At 43.7% G+C, this 21,829-nt stretch overlaps 3 protein-coding genes across 5 annotated transcripts in view; all 3 read left to right on the top strand.

Annotated features, from left to right (window-relative positions):
• STRIP2 (striatin interacting protein 2) overlaps positions 1-1,218 on the top strand; it is a 29,240-nt gene extending 28,022 nt beyond the window's left edge. The window contains 1 exon segment of the mRNA XM_070754914.1: positions 696-1,218. Within this exon segment, the coding sequence (XP_070611015.1) occupies positions 696-946 (251 nt within the window). The 3' untranslated portion in view covers positions 947-1,218.
• Positions 1,219-5,850: 4,632 nt separating this feature from the next.
• On the top strand, positions 5,851-12,635 carry SMKR1 (small lysine rich protein 1). Of its 2 annotated transcripts, none has more exons than XM_070754913.1 (3): positions 5,851-5,951; positions 8,555-8,648; positions 9,973-12,635. In XM_070754913.1, the coding sequence occupies exons 2-3, from the start codon at positions 8,646-8,648 to the stop codon at positions 10,177-10,179; spliced, it is 210 nt and encodes a 69-aa protein (XP_070611014.1). In that variant the 5' UTR covers positions 5,851-5,951; positions 8,555-8,645; the 3' UTR covers positions 10,180-12,635. The 2 variants fall into 2 exon arrangements, with proteins under 2 accessions (XP_070611014.1, XP_070611013.1); XM_070754912.1 differs by lacking the exon at positions 5,851-5,951 and adding an exon at positions 5,958-6,091.
• A 3,295-nt stretch (positions 12,636-15,930) lies between these two features.
• The window catches only part of NRF1 (nuclear respiratory factor 1), a 49,007-nt gene continuing 43,108 nt past the window's right edge, over positions 15,931-21,829 (top strand). For both annotated transcript variants that reach the window (XM_070754500.1, XM_070754499.1), the window contains exon 1: positions 15,931-16,022. The gene's annotated coding sequence lies outside the window, so the exon portion shown is untranslated. The remainder of the gene's footprint in view (positions 16,023-21,829) is intronic.

Raw genomic sequence — 21,829 nt, 5'->3', positions numbered from 1 at the left:
TCCGGAGGTGGGGTTTTGAGGACTTCGGTGTTTTTGCGATGCTGCGATTTCCCGGGGAAACCCCACCTCCGGACTTCCGTTGCCAGCGAAGCGCCCGTTTTTGCAATGCTGGGATTCCCCTGCAGCATCACAAAAACACGGAAGTCCGGAGGTGGGGTTTCCCATGGAGGGGAGCCTGAGGGGAATCCCAGCAGCACAAAAACAGGCACTTCGTCTGGCAAAAGGGGTGGATTTTGGGCTTGCACGCATTAATCGCTTTTCCATTGATTCCTATGGGAAACATTGTTTCGTCTTACGAGCCTTTCACCTTACGAACCTTGTCCCGGAACCAATTAAGTTCGTAAGACGAGGTATCACTGTACGTTCTTTCTAAGTCCTTGGTTTGGAGAATAGTCAAAACAAGGAGAACTAGAACTCGCCATCTCCTGGCAATTGGCCCAAAGTCACCGAGCCAGCTTGGGTGCCAGGGGTGAGACTAAAACTCACCGTCTTCGGGTAATTGGCCCAAACTCACCCAACCAGCTCTCATGCCCAAAGCTGTGCTAGAACTCGCCGTCTCCTGCTTTTTAGCCAGGCACCTTCACGGCAAAGCCAATCCTGCTCTACTTCCTGTGACGCCCAGTTTTCAGGACCCTTGGTCACTCTTTAGTGCACGAAACCCTGCCTCACTTTCCCCGTGTGTTTCCGTCCCCTAGATATTGATGCTCGTCCTTGGGACTTCCAAGCCGAAGAATGCAGTTTGCGAGCCCACATCGAGTCCTTTAATAGCCGGAGGTACGACAAGATCCAGGACGCCGAATTTTCTCCAGTTGACAACTGCCTCCAGAGTGTGCTGGGACAACAATTGGAACTTCCGGAAGACTTCTGCTACTCGTACGAACTCTGGCTAGAGAGAGAAGTGTTTTCTCAGCCCATTCGCTGGGAAGAACTGCTGGGTTACCAGTGATGGGGAAGCGGGATTCGAACTCGGTGCTTCAGGTGACAAGTGCTATGTTTGGGGGAAAAGAGGAAAGGGTTTTCTTTGTGTGTGGCTTTCTGCAGAGAAGTAACTGCTAGAGGTTGTAAAAAAAAGATCTTTACAAGCGTCTTCTCCTTTCCCCTCAATGTTATGCGCTTGTAAGCAAAGAGAAATTTATTATTATTATTATTATTATTATTATTATTATTATTACTATTACTATTATTACTATTATTATTATTATTATTATTATTATTATTATGACAGTGTTCCCTCAATTTTCACGGGGGATGCGTTATGAGACCGCCCGTGAAAGTTGAATTTCTGCGAAGTAGAGATGCGGAGGTAAATGTGCTATTTTTGGCTATGAACAGTATCCCAAGCCTTCCCTTAACACTTTAAACCCCTAAACTGCAATTTTCCATTCCCTTAGCAACCATTTAGATTATTGCTCACCATGTTTATTTATTAAACTTTATTAAAAAAATATTTATTAAAGGCAGATGAAAGTTTGGCGATGACATATGATGTCATCGGGCGGGAAAAACCATGGTATAGAGAAAAAACCCGCAAAGTATTTTTTAATTAATATTTTTGAAAAACCGTGGTATAGACTTTTCGCGAAGTTCAAACCCGCGAAAATCGAGGGAACACTGTATTATTATTCCCGTCATTTCCCTGATCCAGGCTACATGATATATATTTAAAGATCTTATAATGGTGGCTTTGAATCAAGAGGAATCTATACATCAGCAGTGCGCAACTTTGGCTGCTTTAAGATCCGTGGACTTCAATTCCCAAAATTCCCAAGCCAGCTGGAGAATTCTGGGAAGGGGCTTCTGGGAGTTGAAGTCTTAGTGTCCAAGATTGGAAACCCCTGCTGTGCATCATATATACTGCTCAAAAAAAGGGGGAACACTCAAACAACACATCCTAGATCTGAATGAATGAAATATTCTCATTGAATACGTTGAATGTGCACAACAGCAGGTGAAATTGATTGTCAATCAGCATTGCTTCCTAAGTGGACAATTTGATTTCACAGAAGTTGGATTTACTTGGAGTTATATTCTGTTGTTTAAGCGTTCCCTTTCTTTTTTGAGCAGTATATATCTCCAAGATTTTGATTGCTATTATAAATATTTTCTATGAATGAGTTACCTGGACAAACATATACCTGTAAGTCAGGTGACATCCAAAGTAATTTCTCTCACTTACAATCTTGCTGATTCCATCAAACTTTTCAGCAAAATACCCCCTAATTCTATTTCATAACCATTTATTAGGATAATCTCTAACTAGACTACTTTTTCAGGATGTAAGGATGAATTAGGGGGCATTTGCATATCTCTTGATTCGTAAAAATACACTGCTCAAAAAAAAAATAAAGGGAACACTCAAATAACACATCCTAGATATGAATGAATAAAATATTCTCATTGAATACTTCATTCTGTACAAAGTTGAATGTGCTGACAATAAAATGAAATTGATTGTCAATCAGCGTTGCTTCCTTAGTGGACAGTTTGATTTCACAGACGTTTGATTTACTTGGAGTTATATTCTGTTGTTTAAGTGTTCCCTTTTTTTTTTGGAGTGGTATATATCGGAGATATGCAGATTATATACCAAAAAATATGTAAAAACACTCTGCAATTTTCTTCCATCTTTTATTCACAGTTCCCCGTGCATATTTTTCCCCAAGTTTTGCAACGCTGCATTAAATTGATGTTTTGCAGGAGGGTCAATGCATTTTCAATTTTTTTAAAAAATGCATCAAACGTTCAGGAACTGCTCTTACCTGGTTTGAAAAAAGGAAAACGCACATGGTTTTAAAAATTGTAGCAGCATGCAAAATATTTACTATTAGGGCACCGCGCAATAGTTGTGTTGATAGTGGCTTATCAGGAATGCATTTAGATCCCTCCCTACAGACGCCCTCTCTTTTATTCTTGCGAAGTGACAATGTTTGAAGCATGTCAGCCCTGTTGCTTGCGTGTTCACGTGTCAAGGATATTTTGCACGTCCCTAAACCTCCTCTCCCGGCGGCAATAACACGGGTTCCCCCCATAAATTGCTTCATGCTTTATGTGTGTATGTGTTTTTATGCCATGAACACGGGTAGCAAAGCTTGGCTTGTGAGCACAAGACGAGAGAGTTAACCACGCTTGTATTCTGACACTTGAATGTATGGCTGCGTGTGGTTAGATGCGCATGAGACACTTTTATCAGCAGCCTTAGTAACATGGTACCGATTTCTCTCTACAATACAAATAAGAGGATTTTAGGTTTTCTTAATTCTGACTCATCGGAAAGGGCATTTTGTTCAAAAGCTGGACATATTTTTCAAGCACACACAAAATAAGAACATCAAATATGCTACATCCTGTCTAAAGAAGGAAGTAGGTACGGTGATGAATATATTAAGCAACCCAGTAAATAGGTGGCCTTAAAATTTCCCAGTTCACCTAGATCAGTGTTTCCCAACCTTGGCAACTTGAAGATATTTGGACTTCAACTCCCAGAATTCCCTTGCTGGGGAATTCTGGGAGTTGAAGTCCAAATATCTTCAAGTTGCCAAGGTTGGGAAACACTGACCTAGATGACTTGAAAGCCAGATGTGTGCACTTTATCCATTCTGGGAAAGTGTTTGCATAAAGACAAAATAATAATAATAATAATCATGCATCAGTTTGTTTGAAATTCTATTTCAGAGCACATGTTTTAGGATCTGCCCTTAGCTTCTTCGGAAATGGAAAATATGTGATTTTTAAAATTGTAGCAACATACGAAATATTTGCTCCATGGCATCGCACAATAGTTGTGTTCATAGTTGCTTATCAGGGACACGTTCAAATCCCTGAGTTCTCTCTTCTTCCTGCGGAGTGAAAATGTTGGATTTCCTATTGCATTCACAAATTATTTTTTAAGTAAGCGTCTGTACTGTACTAAGCACGAGATGTAAGTAAGAATAAAAATCTACTTCTTAAAATAACAGTTTTATTCTTTAGATTATTTCATGATATTTAAATAATTGTTACCCACCGCAGCCAGAGAACCAGTATTTTCACCATAACAATGGGAAAGCATTTTAAACTACCGGAAAAGCTTTCTGGACATGTTTGAACGGTTAATTTAATGTGTTGTGAATTAAATGGATCTAAAACAGGGATGTATTAACCTCAACTGTAACTACTACTATAGTACAAGCATATTTTTTAGTAAAAAATAAATGAAGATAAATTCATTTTTCATTCATTCCTTCTTCCCTCCCTCCTTCCTTCCTTCCTTTCCTCAATTTTTTCTTTTCCACTTCTGCGTTAACATAGGTTTTTTTTAAAAAAGCTATAAAATTAATAGTGCCAGATGGCAACTCTCTCTGCATAAAACAGCTAAACCATATTGAAATTCAGATTATAAGATCAGTCAAACTTCCTACCTTGCCCAGCCTCTGTAAATGTGGTTTTTAATTAAATAAAGATAATCTTACCTTTAAAAAGCCATTACTTCTGGGAAAATTATTATATTTAGGAGATAGGATCATGTGCAGAAGAAGCCCCCTCTATAGCAGCATATAAAAAACTTTGTTTTTAAGAAAATTACTGCTGAGAAGTGTAGGGGATTTGCTATTTATTTTTTATTTTTGGAAAATACAGCTAAGAAGATTTATTTTCCATCTTTATGCATGCAATAGGTCCAGTTCTGACTGCCCCATCATAGCATGCGAGCTTTCTGGAATATCACACAGAAAGGAAGAAAAAAATGAGAATACAGTACAGGTAATAATCTAGAAAATGTCCAGAAATACTTTACTAGAAAAGCCCTCCACTCCTCCACTCGCAACAGAATCCCCTACGCAATTAGACTTACAGTCCTAGGCTTAAACACGACCTAAGCATAGCCCATAAAATCATCTGCTGCAATGTCCTTCCTATCAACAACTACTTCAGCTTCAACCACAACAACACAAGCACACAACAGATACAAACTTATAGTAAACCGCTCCAAACCCGACTGCAGGAAATACAACTTTAGTAACTGAGTAATTGATGCATGGAACTCACTACCTGACTCTGTAGCATCATCCCCCAGAACTTTACCCGTAGACTGTCCACTCTCGACCTCTCCCGATTCCTAAGAAGTTACTAAGGGGCGTGCAAAAGTACACCAGCATGCCTTCTGCCTCGTCATAATGTTTCTCTTTTACTAGTATCATGTATTGTTATATTTTTGTATACTACCAATACGTACTTGATAAAAATAAATAAAATACTTAGTGAGCTTGGTGGGGGTTTTGCAAACGTTTCATGACCAAACTAGGTTACATCATCAGTGCCAGAGGGGAGCAGGGATTGCTGTTTATATACCGCCACCCCGAGTCTTTGGAGAGAGGCGGCATATAAATTTAATAAATAATAATAAAATACAGTATGCCTGTGGGGATATATGCGTGTGTATAGTGTGGATATATACACACAAACACACACACAACTTGTCCTGCCAGTGTTGTGGGTTGTTACATATCTTGACCAGGGAATTCTTGGAGTTGAAGTCCACAAATCTTCACCTGGGCAGGCTTGGGCCCACCTGTAAACAAAAGACCCTTCAAAGCCAGGGGTAGTCAAAGTTGGCTCTTCTAGGACATGTGGACTTCAACTCCCAGAATTCCTGAGCTAGCATGACTGGCTCAGGAATTCTGGGAGTTGAAGTCCACAAGTCCTAGAAGAGCCAACTTTGCCTGCTCTCGCTTCAAACCATTGTTTTGACTGCGCAGGCGCAGGCCTTCTCTCCCTCCCTCGACTCGTTGCCTAGCCACTGAGAGTCGGGGCTGCCCCTTTCCCCATGGCAACCGCAGCAGCAGCCTCGAGACAAACAGAAGCTCCGCCCACCGAGGGCGGTCGTTGCGGCCGTTGTGGCGCTTCGGGGAGGGAGACGCGTGTCTTGAGCGGCACGTGGGGACGGGGAGACGCGGGCTGGTGGTGGCGCCGAGCAGGTTAGAGGGGGCAGGAGGAGCCGAAGCGGGACGGGACAAGCGGGAGCCTGGTCGCCCGGGCTCTTCTTCAGGCTCAGCCGGGCGGTTGGTCCTCCGGGGAAGTCCCGGCTTTGGACGTGGGCTTAGTGAGTTGTCTGAATGTAGGTCACTTGGTTTCTTCCCCCCTCCCTCCTTCTTATTTCCTTCTTTCCTTCACTCCGTTTCCTTCCTTTCGTCTTTTTTTTCTTCCTTCCTTTCCAATTTCCCTTCCTTCTTTCCATCCTTCCCTCCTTATTTTTTTCCTTCCTTCCTTCCCTCCTTATTTCCTTCTTTTCGTCTTTTCCTTTCCTCCTTTGCAATTTTCCTTCCATCCTTCCTTATTTCCTTCCTTCCTTTCCAATTTGCTTTCTTTCCATCCTTCCTTCACTCTATTGCCTTCGTTGTCTTTTCCTCTCCTCCTTTCCATTTTCCCTTCCATCCATCCATCCTTCTTATTTTCTTTTTCATCTTTTCTTTCCCTCCTTTCCAATTTCTTTTCCCTTCCATCCATCTATCCTTCCTTCTAATTTTCTTTTATCTTTTTCTTCTCTTTTCCAATTTTTCTTCCTTCTTCCAGCCTTTTTTCTTTCCTTTCGTCCCTTCCTTCCCTCTTTTCTAATTTTCCTTCCTTCCATCCTTTGTTTTCTTTCCTTTTCTCTTTTCCTTCCATTCTTTCCAATTTTTCTTCCTTTCTTCCATCCTTCCTTCTTATTTTCTTCCTTCCTTTCATTTCTCCTTTCCAATTTTTCTTCCTTTCATTCTTCCTTCCTTATTTTTTCTTCCTTTCACATTTTCCTTCCTTCCTTTTGTCTTTTCCTTTTTTCCAATTTTTCCTTCCCTCACTCCCTTTTCCTTCCTTAATTCATTCCCTATTTCCTTCCTTTTATCATCACTTTCCCACATTTCAAATTTTCCTTCCTTCGATCCTTCCTTCACTCTCTATCCCCTTCCATTTCTTTTCCTTTTTTCCAATTTTTCCAGAGGGCTCTCTGTTTTCCTTCCTTCCATTTAATTCCTTCACTCCATTTTCCTTTCACCTTTTAAAATTTTTCCTTCCCTCACTCCCTTTTCCTTCCTTTCCTCATTTCCTTTCATGCCTTCCTCGTTTCCTCTTTTCCTTCCCTCTTTTGATGCATTCCTTCCCCCCTCCCTCCTCTTCCTATTTTCCACAATACAACAACCCCTCAGGGTAGACTTGGCTGAGAAATTTGACTGGAGAATTCTGGGAGTTGAAGTCCACGAGTCTTGAAGTTGCCAAGTTTGGGGACCCCTGGTTTACAAGGAAAAAATAAAACAAAAAGAAGATAGGAAAATGCAACCATAATTATTGTTAAATTTAATTAAATTATTAAATTTAACAATAATTACAAGACTTTTATACTGCTGCCCTGCACAGAAATCCCACCCCTCCCGGGATCCTTTTCGGTTACTAGCAGTAGCATTTTAGACTTACATACTGCTTCCTAGGGCTCTACAACCCGCCTTTTAGTGGTTGAGAGGGTCTAATTGCATTTGGATAGTCCCCAATTTATAAAAACTTCCTTTAGGGTCATTCCATATCTAGTGATCCAAACATGAATGGTTTTTTTAACCTAACGTTTTTAGATTTTTTTAATTTTAATTTTTTGGAGTACTACTTTAGTTAATTACAAATTAAAAGGTTTGAATTTTTTTTCTTCATCAGTTAATTTTTTAGACTTCTAAAGTTTTGAAAAAGCGTGAATTTTATCATATCTCGGGCTAGGATTGAGATAAAGAGGTGGGACAGGCATCATTTTTCTCAGAACGGTGCCAGCTTTCAATTGATATGTCACAACACTGTTCATTTTATATCTTGTTTTGGATAAATCAAATTCAAAATTTTGATATGCAATTGTGAAAAAAACCTTAAAATTGTGAAAAAATGCATGTGCGTTAGTTGTGTTCTTGGTTATATTTGTACAGGGTTTCAACTTGGGACCAAATTTTTTGTTTAAAACCTTGAGTCATCTGATTTTATGTTTGTGTGAATTTCTTCCTTTTTTCTTTTCAAGAACAAGGGGGCACAATCTGAGGTTAGTTGGGGGAACGTGAGAAAATATTATTTGACTGAAGGAGTAGTAGATGCTTGGAACAAACTTCCTGCAGACGTGGTTGGTCAATCCACAGTCACTGAATGTAAACATGCCTGGGATAAACATCTCTCCATCCTAAGATAAAATACAGGAAATAGTAGAAGGGCAGACTAGATGGACCAGGAGGTCTTTTTCTGCCGCCAATCTTCTAAATTACAACTTATTGAGTTCAACATTTATATGTGACAATAAACACAAAAAACAAATACCGTAAAGTGCCAGAATAAATACATCTTAATCATCATAACGCAACTTTTTCAGCCTTTTCAACCCGAATGCATTGAACAAACCAAAAGAAATACAGCCATTCTCGTGCTGCTGGCTTTTGAACGCTATAATCAAGATTTGATCGACTGGTGGGAAAAGGAATTGATCAGCGCTGGGTTGATACCTGCACAGAGATGTAATAGTGTTATCTTTAAATGACGCAAAGGCCTTTTAAAAATTTATTTTCCCTTCTTCACTTTGCAGATAACAGAGTTTGGAATCCGATCCAGGGAGACGTCGGCCTTTGAAAGGGGACACGATGTGTATCAGCTCGCCTGCATAAAAGGATGATACGATGGTAACGTATACCTCCCAGGGCTTCACCTGTGCAACAGGTAGATTAGGTTTGTCCTGCCTGGCTCCAGAGGGAGGGAGACCCCGGCACACAGCTCACGACCACAGCTGAGGTCAAATAATTTTCCATTCCTAAGCGAGATGATCGTTAAGTGAGTTGGCCTTGTTTTATGACCTGCCTGGCCACGGTTGTTGAGTGAGATATGCTGGGCAACCTCACTCCAAGCTAGTCTGATTTCTATGACACCTTGGGAGAGGCCTTCTCAGGCCATGAAATAATCCCTGGATGCACAAGTGGCCACTTACGTAATAATAATAATAATAATAATAATAATAATAATAATAATAATAACAACAACAAAGTTGGAAGGGACCTTGGAGGACTTCTAGTCCAACCCCCTGCTTAGGCAGGAAACGCCACACTACTTCAGACATTTTGTATTTTGATTTACAGTGGGCCCTCTACTTACAAACTTCATTCTTTCCGTGACCAGGTTCTTAAGTAGAAAAGTTTGTAAGAAGAAGCAATTTTCCCCATAGGAATCAATGCAAAAGCCAAGAATGTGTGCCACTGGGGAAACCACAGGGAGGGTGGAGGCCCTGTTTCCTCCCAGGAGATTCCTAGAAAGGCCCCACGGAGGCTTCTCCCCACCTTTTCCGGCCCTGTTTCCTCCCAGGAGATTCCTAGAGAGGCCCCACGGAGGCTTCTCCCCACCTTTTCCGGCCCTGTTTCCTCCCAGGAGATTCCTAGAGAGGCCCCACGGAGGCTTCTCCCCGCCTTTTCCGGCCCTGTTTCCTCCCAGGAGATTCCTAGAGAGGCCCCACAGAACTCACAGTCTCCTGGCGATTGTCCCAAAGTCACCCAGCCTAAAGGAGAATTAGACCTCACCATCTCGTGTTGATTGAACCAGAGTCAACCAACCAGATTTCCTGCCTAAGGCGGGACTAGAATTTCCAGTCTCCTGGTGATTGACCCTAAAATCACCCAGTCAGCTTTCATGGCTAAGACAGGAATAGAACTCAGTCTCCTGGTGATTGGCCCAGAGTTACCTGGCTTTCATGCCTAAGGTGGGACCAGAACTCCCAGTCTCCCAGTGATTGGGCCAGAGTCACTCAGCCTGCTTTAAAGCTAAGGTGGAATTCATAGTCTTATGATTGGCCCAGGGTCACCTGGCTTTCATGCCTAAGGCGGGACTAGAACTCCCAGTCTCCTGGTTTCCAAGCCAGCTCCTTGATCAATGCAGCAAACTGGTTCACGGGCAGAGCCTTACACGGTGGGCTTTTTTGTGTGTTTTTTTCACACACCCCATCCCACCCCCACCTCGCAGGGCGGCAAGAGCAAAGGCAAGGGCTCCGGGAAAGGCAAAGGGAAGGGGGGCAAGAAGTCCAAGAAGGCCGCCGTGGAAGTGGATATTCTGAGCCCAGCAGCCATGCTCAACCTCTACTACATTGCCCACAACGCCGCCGCCTGTCTGGAGTTCCGTGGCTACCCGTGGCCGGGGTCTCCCAAGAAGAAAGGCAAGAAGAAGAAGTAGGCAACGGGGAAGGGTCCCACGGCGGGAGCCCCGTCTGGGGCAGGAGGACCTTCCGCGGATTGTCTCGCGCTTGCCCTTCTGACAAAGTAAACCTTGCTTTGAGCTACCGCCGTGGCACCCGGCGTGGTGTTTACTGCGGGAAACTTTCCCCTCAGCCTCCCACTGCCGCCGTGTCCGGATGCCGGGCGCAAGCGGCAGCCTCCGTGACGAGCGCTGGCGTCCGAGATGTCCCGTGACGCCATTCCTGCAAAGGCGCTCCAAGACCTCATCTTGCCTGCACGTTGTCATAACTCGGCGGTTGTGACTCGGTGCACGCGATACGCGAGGCTGATGGGACGCCCTTCTTTCAACCGAGGTTTCTCAGGAACCCAGGATGACATGCGGAGGCTGGTCGGCACGTTTTCACTGAGCATCTAGGCCCTCCGAGAAGTCCGCGGCCACCCTCGCTTCTCAGGCGGCCGGGAGAAGTGTGCGCTCCGTTGCGATCCTGAGCCAGACCAAATTTCCAGAAACGTTCCTCAACCCAATTATTTGAGTAATTGTCCAGAAGGTTCTGCACCAGGGATCTCTGTCCTTCGGCACCAATCCTGGCTAGATCTTGGCTTGAGTTGAAGTCGCATCCCCCCCCCCCCCCCATTGCTAGGCTGTTGCTCGGCCACACTAAAGGTCCAGCCTTCATTGGTACTTTTGACAGGATAAGGAAGTAATGTGTCCGCAGCTCCTTCAGTGGAAATGCCCATGCGCTCACGCCTAGCTCTAAGGGGGGTTCACTTTGCCCAAAGATGAGATTTTAAAGGGGGGAAAAGTTCTGTTTTGCTCTCCGGGGTGAGAGGTTGGGGTTGGTTTGGTCTTTGTCATTTGGGGCCTAAAATGTCAAATTGGAAATCTTATGTGCAGGAGAAACCCTTGATAGCTGATCTCGGGCAAAACATGTGGGGAACCGTCCACTCCGGAAGGTTTAAAGATCCTTCTTAGTCCTTGCAAAGGCCTTTGAAAGCAGAGTTGATGCGCGAAGCATCCTTCCCTGTATTGCTTGGTGATCAGATTGGTTGACCAAGAGCCTTGGCCTATTCAGAGACAGGCTCCTGGGGAAACACACAGGGCATAGAATCACAATATCAGCGCAATTGCTGAGACCTCCAAGGTTGTGACCTTGGTTGTGGGTGTCCAACTCAACACTTTCAAGGCCCTCCCGGCCTTGCAAACACTGTTTTTGACACGGTGCATCACCTCATTTGGCCTGCATTTCTTCCCTGAATCTGATTTTGAACCTCGTGTGGTATTACTCGTAGAACAGTGTTTCAAAACCTTGGCCACTTGAAGGTATCTGGACTTCAACTCCCAGAATTCCACAGCCAGCGAATGCTGGCTGGGGAATTCTGGGACTTGAAGTCCAGATACCTTCAAGTAGCCAAGGTTGGGAAACACTGTCGTAAAAGTATTCCTTCTACACACCACGCCGAGCTGCTGCAAGCCAACATCTGCCGCTTTGTGTCTATGTTATTGAGCTCCCTTCCCTTGTATTTCTCGTTTCTATGTTCATTCAAAAAACCGAACGGCCTATTTTTTTGTGTTGTGGGTTGTCCACAAGTTGGTTTGTTTTTAAAAAAAATGTTTTTTTGAATATCTCATTTTCACATTAATATTTGGGGACTCTGTATCTTAACAGATAAAGGTAAGTATCACGGTAGAGAATCCCCGAGCGTTAATATGAAAAATTATAGACCTGTCTTGTCTGTTTGATCAGTGGGTCAAGGGTCGGCTAGGTACCAGAATTGTAATATCCTAAAGGAGGGGTCTCCAACCTTGGCAATTTTAAGATTTAAGTCCATAACTCTTCAAAGTTTCCATGGTTGCAGATCCCCGTCCTAAAGGGTTGGTCATCACTGCAAATTTCCCCAGAGAGCCTGAACTTGGAGCCCAGTGACATGACAAGCATCCTGGCTACTCTAAAATATAAAACGGAAAACAGATAAGTTTTTGCACGCTCTAAAGGGACTTTATTTGGCAGGGCCTCCTTTGCAGAGGTTATCAGGGTAGCCACGAGAGAACCCCTCCCCCAAATTTGCTATTTTGGATTAAGAGATGCAGGAGCCTTCTGGTGCTGATGTGGCTTTTTTGGTTGCTTCGAGGCGCTCCCCACCTGCTCTGAACCCCAGTCAGACTTTTCTGTGGTTTCTCCCAAGTAGACAAAAAAAAAAGTGTTGCCTTTTATTGTTAAAGGCCACAAGTTGCAGGTTGATTACTCTGCGGTGGCCCCAGTGCAGTGTTTTTGCTTTGAGTTATCTAGTACCAAAGTGGGAGCAGGCCAATTTTTAAGAAGTATAAAATGCAAAAGCTGATAGCAACGTTTTTAAGGCATTGTTCATTGTTAACTTAATTTCCTGAATGTATTTTTTTTAACTTGTAAAAAGTGTTTGGAAGTAATAAAACTTCAGCCAGTGTTGACTCGTTCATACAGGAGTTTGAATGCTTTTTCAGGCTTTTGGGATAGAGCACGGCAGCGTTTCTTGGTGTCCAGTTAATGGAGGCAAGGGTGGACTGGCACCAGAAGCCCTTTCAGACCAAGGTCAGCCCTGGGCTCTCATTAATACACAAGAGAAGCAAACATAACACAAAGTTGAAGTGTAAATATAATGTTTTATTAGATCGTTTGAGGTTTCAAGATAGAAAGCCAACAACTAGGAGCTGTATTTAGGCTTTATTCTTAAAGAAAAAAAATGTCTTTCCCAAGACTTATTTGTAAGCACAGCCTGTCAGAAAATGATATACAGGGTTCCCTCGCTTTTCGCGGGGGATGCGTTCCGAGACCGCCCACGAAAGTTGAATTTCCGCAAAGTAGAGATGCGGAAGTAAATACACTATTTTTGGCTATGAACAGTATCACAAGCCTTCCCTTAACACTTTAAACTAAATTGCAATTTTCCATTCCCTTAGCAACCATTTAGATTATTACTCACCATGTTTATTTATTAAAGTTTATTTTTAAAAATATTTATTAAAAGCAGACGAAAGTTTGGCGATGACATATGACGTCATCGGGTGGGGAAAACCGTGGTATAGGGGAAAAATCCGTGAAGTATTTTTTAATTAATATTTTTGAAAAACCGTGGTATAGACTTTTCGCGAAGTTCCAACCCGCGAAAATCGAGGGAACACTGTATAGACTTATTTTAGTAAACAAGAAAAAATGACAATATAGGCAATATAACCGCAATTGAGCCCAAACGTTTTGTTGCTAAGCAAGACAGTGAAGTGAGTTTTGCCCCGTTTTATGACCTTCAGTTGTTAAGCGAATCACTGTACTTAGTAACACGATTGTTAAGTGAATCTGGCTTCCCCATTGATTTTGCTCATCAGAAGTTCGCAAAAGGGAATCACGTGTCTTAAATGTCAGTTGCTCAGTGTCTGTGAACTTTGCTCATGCAACCAAGGGGTGCTACAATGGTCATTAAGTGTGAAAAATGGTTATAAACCATTTTTTGAAGTGCTGTAGTAACTTCAGCTGCTAAATGAACTGTTGTAAGTCAAGGATTGCCTGTACTTTAAGGAAACCACTAATAATGATCCTCCAAGTCCCAATTATTACCGTAGCTTGACTGGGTACTGCTAACAGACAGGTATTTTGGTTGGCCTGCTGAATTTGCTGTACAGGCATCTCTAGAAATTAGGATTGCTGAGGTTTGCTGGCCATAATGCCTGTCTCAGCATTTCTGTAAAGCAATTTGTGGCGTATGTAAGTGATTCTCACGGCCTCAAACTTCCTTTTTCACAAATTCCAATTGGGATTTTAGCTGGGGATAGTGGGAATGACTGCCCTTCAGAAGGCAACCATTCTAGGAAGATTGTGGGTGAAAATAGTCAGGTTTATTGAAACATTTAGCCCAAAACTTCTCTGATTTTGATGAAGAACAGCAATGGCAAAATGAAAGCCTCTTTCTCATGATTCAAACCAGATAGCTGTAAAGACCATTAAAATGCTTAAGAAGTTGAGAATCTACAGAAGATGGTCAAAAGTTTTGGGTAGGCTTGCTTATTTATTTACTTCTTATCATTGTGTTTATATAAACATGCCTATCGCTGCCTATCTCACTGTGGGTGGGGTTATTCTAGGTGGCTTACCATAACAAAAATTTAAGATGAAAAAAACATGTCAACAGAAGTAAAATAATAGAATAATAAACCAGGACAAAAGAATACAATGAGAATAAATGCATCAATAGGTATTTATTAATATAACAAATGGTTCTGTGCAAAGACCCAGCAACAGAAGAAATTGGATTGTTCCACTGGCTGATTCTGGGGTACAGACTCAACTCTGGGTCAGTTGGGAGGGCTGCATTCACACAACACTTTAACCTGGGTTGGCTTCGGTGGATTAGCGCCTTGTGGGAACCCCAGTACCTTTCCAACAAACCCAGTCCCCGACTTACAACCGCAATTGAGCCCAGAATGTATATTGCTGAGAAATTTGTTAAGTGAGTCTTGCCCGCATTTCTTCACATCACTTGCAGCTGTTAAATTACAAGTCATTGAGCGAATCTGGTTCCCCCCCACCATCCACATTGCTTATCAGAAGGTCATAAAAGGTGACCTCGGGACGTTGCGACCGTCATAAATATGAAGCAGTCGGCAAGCAACCAAATGTAATTCTCAGAACCGCTGCAAGGGTGGCGAGTGTGGAAAATGGTCACAAGTCACTTTTTTCAGCACTGTTGTAACTTCGGTCACTGTTGTAAGTCAAGGACTACCTATACCAGAGGTAGGCAAAATTGGCTATTCTATACTGTATGTGGACTTCAACTCTCAGAATTCCTGAGCTAGCATGATTGACTCAGGAATTCTGGGAGTTGAAGTTCACAAGTCATAGAACAGCCAACTTTGCCTACCTATACCGCGGAAGACGTTTGCCTGGGTCTGCAGGGGGTTCAGGATGATGGGAGTTGCCATCCCGGGCGACAAACACACACGTCAAGGCCGAAGGGGACCTCCCTCACATGGCTGCACGGGAAAGAACGGCGCTTTTCGCCCAGACCTCCCCAACATGGCGACACTTCCGGCAATCGACCCTTTCAAGATGGCCACCGCCAGAGAGCGACGCATTTCGTATTGACCCTTCCAAGATGGCCGCCGCCACTACAGGACGATGCAGTTTTGCCTTTGACACTCCCAAGATGGCCGCCGCCACAGAAAGCCCGCCTCCAACCTCCCCAAGATGGCCGCCTACCACCCCTCACATTACGAGGCCGCTTCACGGGTCGCTTACCCACCTCAGAAAAAGAAAAACCTCCTCCTTCAATCACCCTGCCGCCGCCTCATCCTCCTTCCCCAAGGCCCAACCGGACGAGCGCGACGCCTGCTCTCCATATCCTCTTCCCTTCCTTTTATGACCTTCCCATCATGGCGGCGCGGGGCCTCCGCTCACGCCCTGCGTCCTCCCCCTCCCCCCCTTCCCCTCCCCTCCGGCCTGCTGCTGCTCCCGCCACCGCAGGACGACTTTCCCGCCCGCGGTTAGGCCTGAGCCAGGCCTCGAGTAGGGCAGGGGGTTTCTCTCTCTCTTATGTGCGTGTGTTTTTTCTCCTCAGCGACGCGGGCCCGGCCTTTCGCGCGCGCGGCCGACACCTCAGTCTCGAGCGAGCCGGCTAAGCGGGCGCGCGCCCGCTCTGCCTCCTCCTCCTCCCGCCCGCCCGCCGTGCCGCCCGCCCGCTCACTCCTTCGCGCGGCCGTCATCGTCGCCGCCGCAGCCGCCCGTCTTCCTCCTCCGCCCCCGCTGCCTCGTCTTCCTGGCTGGCTGGCGGCGGCGGCTCCACGGCGCAGGCCCGCTGCAGCGCAGCCGCTCTGAGGTGAGTGTCCTACCGCGCAATCTCCCAGCAGCTCCTCACTCGCCGCGCGCCAGACCCGGCGCAGCCGCAGCAAGGCGGGGGCCCCCGCGCCGCCTCGCCCGCCCGCCCCCGCCTCGCCCGCCGCGCGCGCAACCCCCCCAACCCCCCCCACCCCGCCCTCCCTCCCGCCTCGCCCGGCCAGGCCAAGCCAACCCGGGCCGCGCTAGGCCTCAGGCCCGCACTCCATCGCCCATCATCCGAGGCCCTTGGCCCGGCCTAGGCGCGGGGGAGCCTCGCCCCAGTTACCCGAGCCGGGAGACGCCCGGAAGCCTCGTTTCCATCCCGGGAAAACGCCGAATCCAGCCGCCTCCCCCGTCCCCACATGACTCGCACGGCGCCTTTTTAATCCTTTCGCCCCCTCACAGATTTCTCCCCCCAATGGCGCCGATTTCCGGAAGCCACAGGTCTCCTCGTCCCATGGCTGGAAAAGGCGCGCGAGTCGGGGGGGGGGCGAGGTTTCCCTCTGGCCAGGAGACCTGTGGCGGCCCGAAAGCTGGCGCCGTTCTGACCTGCAGTTGCCTTGAGCCAAAGTTGATGCTTTTCAAAGGAGTGCAAGTCACGACTGGCCTACATTGGGCTGTGGTTAAACCTAGGATTTTACTCCGATGTCTGATCAAGGCCTCGGGGCTTTCCTGCCTGAGCAGGGGTTGGACTAGAAGACCTCCAAGGCCCCTTCCCACCTTTTATTTTATTTTTTTTCTACATTCTATTCTTCATTCCAATGTTTCTATTCTATTCTTAATTCTCTTCTCTTTGTTTTCTAATTATTCTATTTTTTTTTATTTTCTCTTCTTTATTTCTAATTCTAATGTTCTCTCTTATTTTATTCCATTTTTTATTTTCTTAATTCTGTTTTATTCTAATTCTATTCTGATGTTCTCTTATTTTATTCCATTTATTTTCTCAATTCTATTTTATTCTATTTTTTATTTTCTATTCTTTATTCCCAATTCTATTTTAATGTTCTCTTATTTTATTCCATTTTTTATTTTCTCAATTCTATTTTATTCCATTTTTTATTTTCTTTATTCCTAATTATATTCTAATGTTCTCTTGTGTTTTATTCCATTTTTTATTTTCTCAATTCTATTCCATTTTTTATTTTCTTTATTCCTAATTATATTTTAATGTTCTCTTATGTTTTATTCCATTTTTTATTTTCTTAGTTGTATTTTATTCTATTTTTTATTTTCTTTATTCCTAATTCAAATGTTCTCTTTTGTTTTATTCCATTTTTTATTTTCTTAATTCTATTCTATTTTTTAGTTTCTCTTCTTTATTCCTAATTCTATTCTAATATTCTCTTTTGTTTTATTCCATTTTGTTATTTCCTTAATTCTATTTTATTCATTATTTTCTATTCTTTATTCTTAATTCTATTCTAATATTCTGTTTTATTTTATTCTGTTTATTGTTTTCATATTTCTATTTTATTCTGTTTATTGTTTTCTATTTTTTATCTATTCTTTATTCCTAATTATATTCAAAACTAATTCTATTTTTTTTAAATTTTCTTAATGTATGTACAGTACTATTTCCGTTGTAAGCCGCCCTGAGTCCCACTGGGATTGGGCGGCATAGAAGTCAAATAAATTAAATTAAATTAAATTCTATTTTATTCTATTTATTATTTTCTATTCTGAATTCTATTTTTCCCCCTATTCATGGCTCACAAAAGTGTTTTTTTAAAGCGCCTTCCAGGGCAGGTAGTCCTTGATTTAAATATACAATTGAGCCCAGATTTTCCATTTGCTAATTGAGGCAGCTGTTAAAGTCAGTTTCAGCCCATTTTTCTTCACCGCACTTAAGTGAGTCACAGCAGTTGACAAATTAGTAACTCAGTTGTCCAGCTTCCCCATTTGCTTTTCCTTATCAGAAACCTAGAAGATTGACCGCAGAAAAAGACCTGGTCCATCTCGTCTGCCCTTATACTGTTTCCTGTATTTTATCTTGGGATGGAGCCTCCCTGCTATTTAATATCTACATGAAACTGCTGGGTGAGATCATCCAAGGGCGTGGGGTGAGGTATCATCAGTACACGGATGATACCCAGCTTTACATCTCCACCCCATGTCCAGTCAGCGAAGCAGTGGAAGTGATGTGCCGGTGCCTGGAGGCTGTGGGGCCTGGGTGGGTGTCCTCAAACTCAACCTAGGCAAGACGGAGTGGCTGTGGGTCTTGCCTCCCAAGGACAATCCCATCTGTCCGTCCATTACCCTGGGGGGAGAATCATTGACCCCCTCAGAGAGGGTCCGCAACTTGGGCGTCCTCCTCGATCCACAGCTCACATTAGAGAACCATCTTTCAGCTGTGGCGAGGGGGGCGTTTGCCCAGGTTCGCCTGGTGCACCAGTTGTGGCCCTATTTGGACCGGGACTCACTGCTCACAGTCACTCATGCCCTCATCACCTCGAGACTCGACTACTGCAACGCTCTCTACATGGGGCTACCTTTAAAAAGTGTTCGGAAACTTCAGATTGTGCAGAATGCAGCTGCGAGAGCAATCATGGGCTTCCCTAGGTATGCCCATGTTACACCAACACTCCGCAGTCTGCATTGGTTGCCGATCAGTTTCCGGTCTCAATTCAAAGTGTTGGTCATGACCTATAAAGCCCTTCATGGCACCGGACCAGATTACCTTAGGGACCGCCTTCTGCCGCAAGAATCCCAGCGGCCAGTTAGGTCCCACAGAGTGGGTCTTCTCCACGTCCCGTCAACCAAACAATGCCGCTTGGCGGGACCCAGAGGAAGAACCTTCTCTGTGGCAGCCCCGGCCCTCTGGAACCAACTCCCCCCAGAGATTAGAATTGCCCCCACCCTCCTTGCCTTTCATAAGCTACTTAAAACCCACCTCTGCCGCCAGGCATGGGGGAATTGAGATACTCTTTCCACCTAAGCATTTACAATTTTATTCATGGTATGTCTGTATGTATGATTGGTTTTTATATAATGGGCTTTTAACTGTTTTTAGTATTGGATTTTGTTATATACTGTTTTATTGCTGTTGTTAGCCGCCCCGAGTCTGCGGAGAGGGGCGGCATACAAATCCAATAAATAAATAAATGTTTATCCCAGGCATATTTAAATTCAGCGACTGGATTTACCAAGCACGGCTGCTGGAAGTTTGTTCCAAACATCTACTACTCTTTCAGTCAAATAATATTTTCTCATGTTGCTTTTGATCTTTCCCCCAACTGACCTCAGATTGTGTCCCCTTGTTCTTGGGTTCACTTTCCTATTAAAAACACTTCCCTCCTGGACCTTATTTAACCCTTTAATATATTTAAATGTTTCAATCATGTCCCCCCTTTTCCTTCTGTCCTCCAGACTATACAGATTGAGTCCATTAAGTCTTTCCTGATACGTTTTATGCTTAAGACCTTCCACCATTCTTGTAGCCCTTCTTTGGACCCCTTCAATTTTATCAATATCTTTTGGAAAATAAGCAAAAGGGGAATCACATGACCCCTGTCATAAATATGAACTAGTTGGCTGAAATTTAATCACGTGACCCTGGGGATGTTGCGGTGATCATCATGTGTGTGAAAAAAGAAGGTAACAAAGCGCTTCCCCCCCCCAGGCCGTGGTAACTTAAGTCATTAAAGCAATGGTTGTAAGTTGAGCATTAGCTGTAAAAAAGCGTGGATGGGAAAAGATGCTACTGGACTGGTTTTATGGGACTGGTTTTTCAAATGGACCTCTGGAAGAAGAGAAGAGAATCCTTTTCATTGGCCAAGTGTGATTGGACACACAAGGAATTTGTCTTTGATGCAGATGCTCTCAGCGTACATAAAATAAAAGACATTTGTCAAGAATCATGTGGTACAGCACTTAATGATGGTCATAGGGGTCAAATAAGCATTGAAGAAACAATATTAATGAAAATCTTAGGATATAAGCAAGAAGTTAGAGTCATCCAGTCCTAAATTGCAGGAAATGGGTGATAGGAACAATGAGAAAAAACTAGTAGAAATAGAAGTGCAGACTTAGTGAATAGTTTGACAGTGTTGAGGGAATTATTTGTTTAGCAGAGTGATGGCGTTTGGGAAAAACTTCTTGTGTCTAGTTGTCTTGGTGTGCAGGGCTCTGTAGCGACGTTTTGAGGGTAGAAGTTGAAACGGTTTATGTCCGGGATGTGAGGGGTCAGTCAATATTTTCCCCACCCTTTTTTTGACTCGTGCAGTCCAGAGGTCCTCAATGGAAGGCAGGTGGGCAGCCATTGTTTTTTCTGCAGTTCTGATTCTCCTCTGAAGTCTGTGTTGGTCTTTATTTATTTATTTATTGTTAGAGTTGAAAGGGACCCTGCAGGTCATCAAGTCCAACCCCCTGCCTGAGCAGGAAATCTTATAGCACCCCAGCCAAATGGCAGTCCAATCTCCTTGAAAATGTCCAAAGTTGGGGAGTTCGCAACCTCCGCAGGCAGGCCATTCCACTGGTTGATCGCTCTGACCATCAGGAAGTTCTTCCTTATTTCCAGGTTGAATCTCTCCTTGGTCAGCTTCCACCTGTTGTTCCTCATCCAGCCCTCTGGTGTCCTGGAGAATAAAGTGACCCCTTCCTCTCTGTGGCAACCTGTAGACTGCTATCATGTCCCCTCTGGCCCTCCTTTTCCCTAGGCTATCCATGCCCAGTTCCCGCAGTCTCTCTTCATGAGTCTTGGTTTCAAGTCCACTAATCATTTTGGTTACTCTTTTCTGCACCTTCTTCAGAGTTTCAATGTCTCTTTTGAAGTGTGGTGACCAGAACTGAATACAGTACTCCAGATGTGGTCTGACCAGGACGTTATAGAGTGGTATTAATACCTCTCTGGTCCTAGAGTGTATTCCATTGTTGATGCATTTTAGGATCGTGTTGGCTTTTTTGGCCGCTGCTGCACATTGCTGGCTCATGTTTAGTTGATTATCCACCAAGACTCCGAGACCCCTTTCACAGTCACTGCTGCTAAGTGGGTTTTCTCCCAGACTGTATGCATGTCTAGGTTTTTTTTTTTACCTAGGTGAAGGACTTTGCTCTTGTTGACATTGAACATCATTTTGTTAGTATGGCCCACAGTGTTAATCTGTCTAGGTCTTTCTGTATTTTGAGCCTGTCCTTAGTCTAGGGTGTTGGCTACCCCAACCAGCTTTGTGTCGCCTGCAAATTTGATAAGTTCCCCTTCTATTCCCTCATCTAGGTCATTGTTGAAAATGTTGAAGAGTCTTGTTGGGTTGAAGAACGAATATAAATGGAGAGATATTTAGTGTGGATCTGTATTTTAATTTTAATTGGTCTTTCTGGGAGGCAGAAAAGACCAAAGGAATCTTAAATAGGATTTGGGGTGTACCAAGGGAGTCTTCTTTGACTCCCCCCCCCAATGTTTTATTTATTTTATATAAGACTCAATTTCCATCAAACTCTTGTGGTCTGGGTACAGTTGTTTTTAAACAGTCATAATCCATATATTTGTTTTACTATTCTCCACAATAATATTGATAATATAGTATAACTGAATCTGGGAAAAAGAGCAGCATAGAACTCCAAATTAAAATAATAATAATAATAATAATAATAATAATAATAATAATAATAATAATAATAATAAACTGTGCTTAACATTATCTTCTTTAACAACTCCTGATGTTAACAATTCCCCTTTTGATGTCTCCTCCTTTCCAACTTCTCTTTCTCTTGTTTAGCCATTGATAAAATACATCCCATATCAAAAAAACCCACCCCATATTCAATTTCCTCTTTATCGTTAATAGTGAACGTTAATCTATCCATTATTGC

This window comes from Erythrolamprus reginae, chromosome 6, assembly GCF_031021105.1.
Source record: "Erythrolamprus reginae isolate rEryReg1 chromosome 6, rEryReg1.hap1, whole genome shotgun sequence".
Classification (NCBI taxonomy): domain Eukaryota; kingdom Metazoa; phylum Chordata; class Lepidosauria; order Squamata; family Dipsadidae; genus Erythrolamprus; species Erythrolamprus reginae.
Note: the sequence above shows the minus strand (reverse complement) of the source record. Positions and strands in the feature narration are given on the sequence as shown.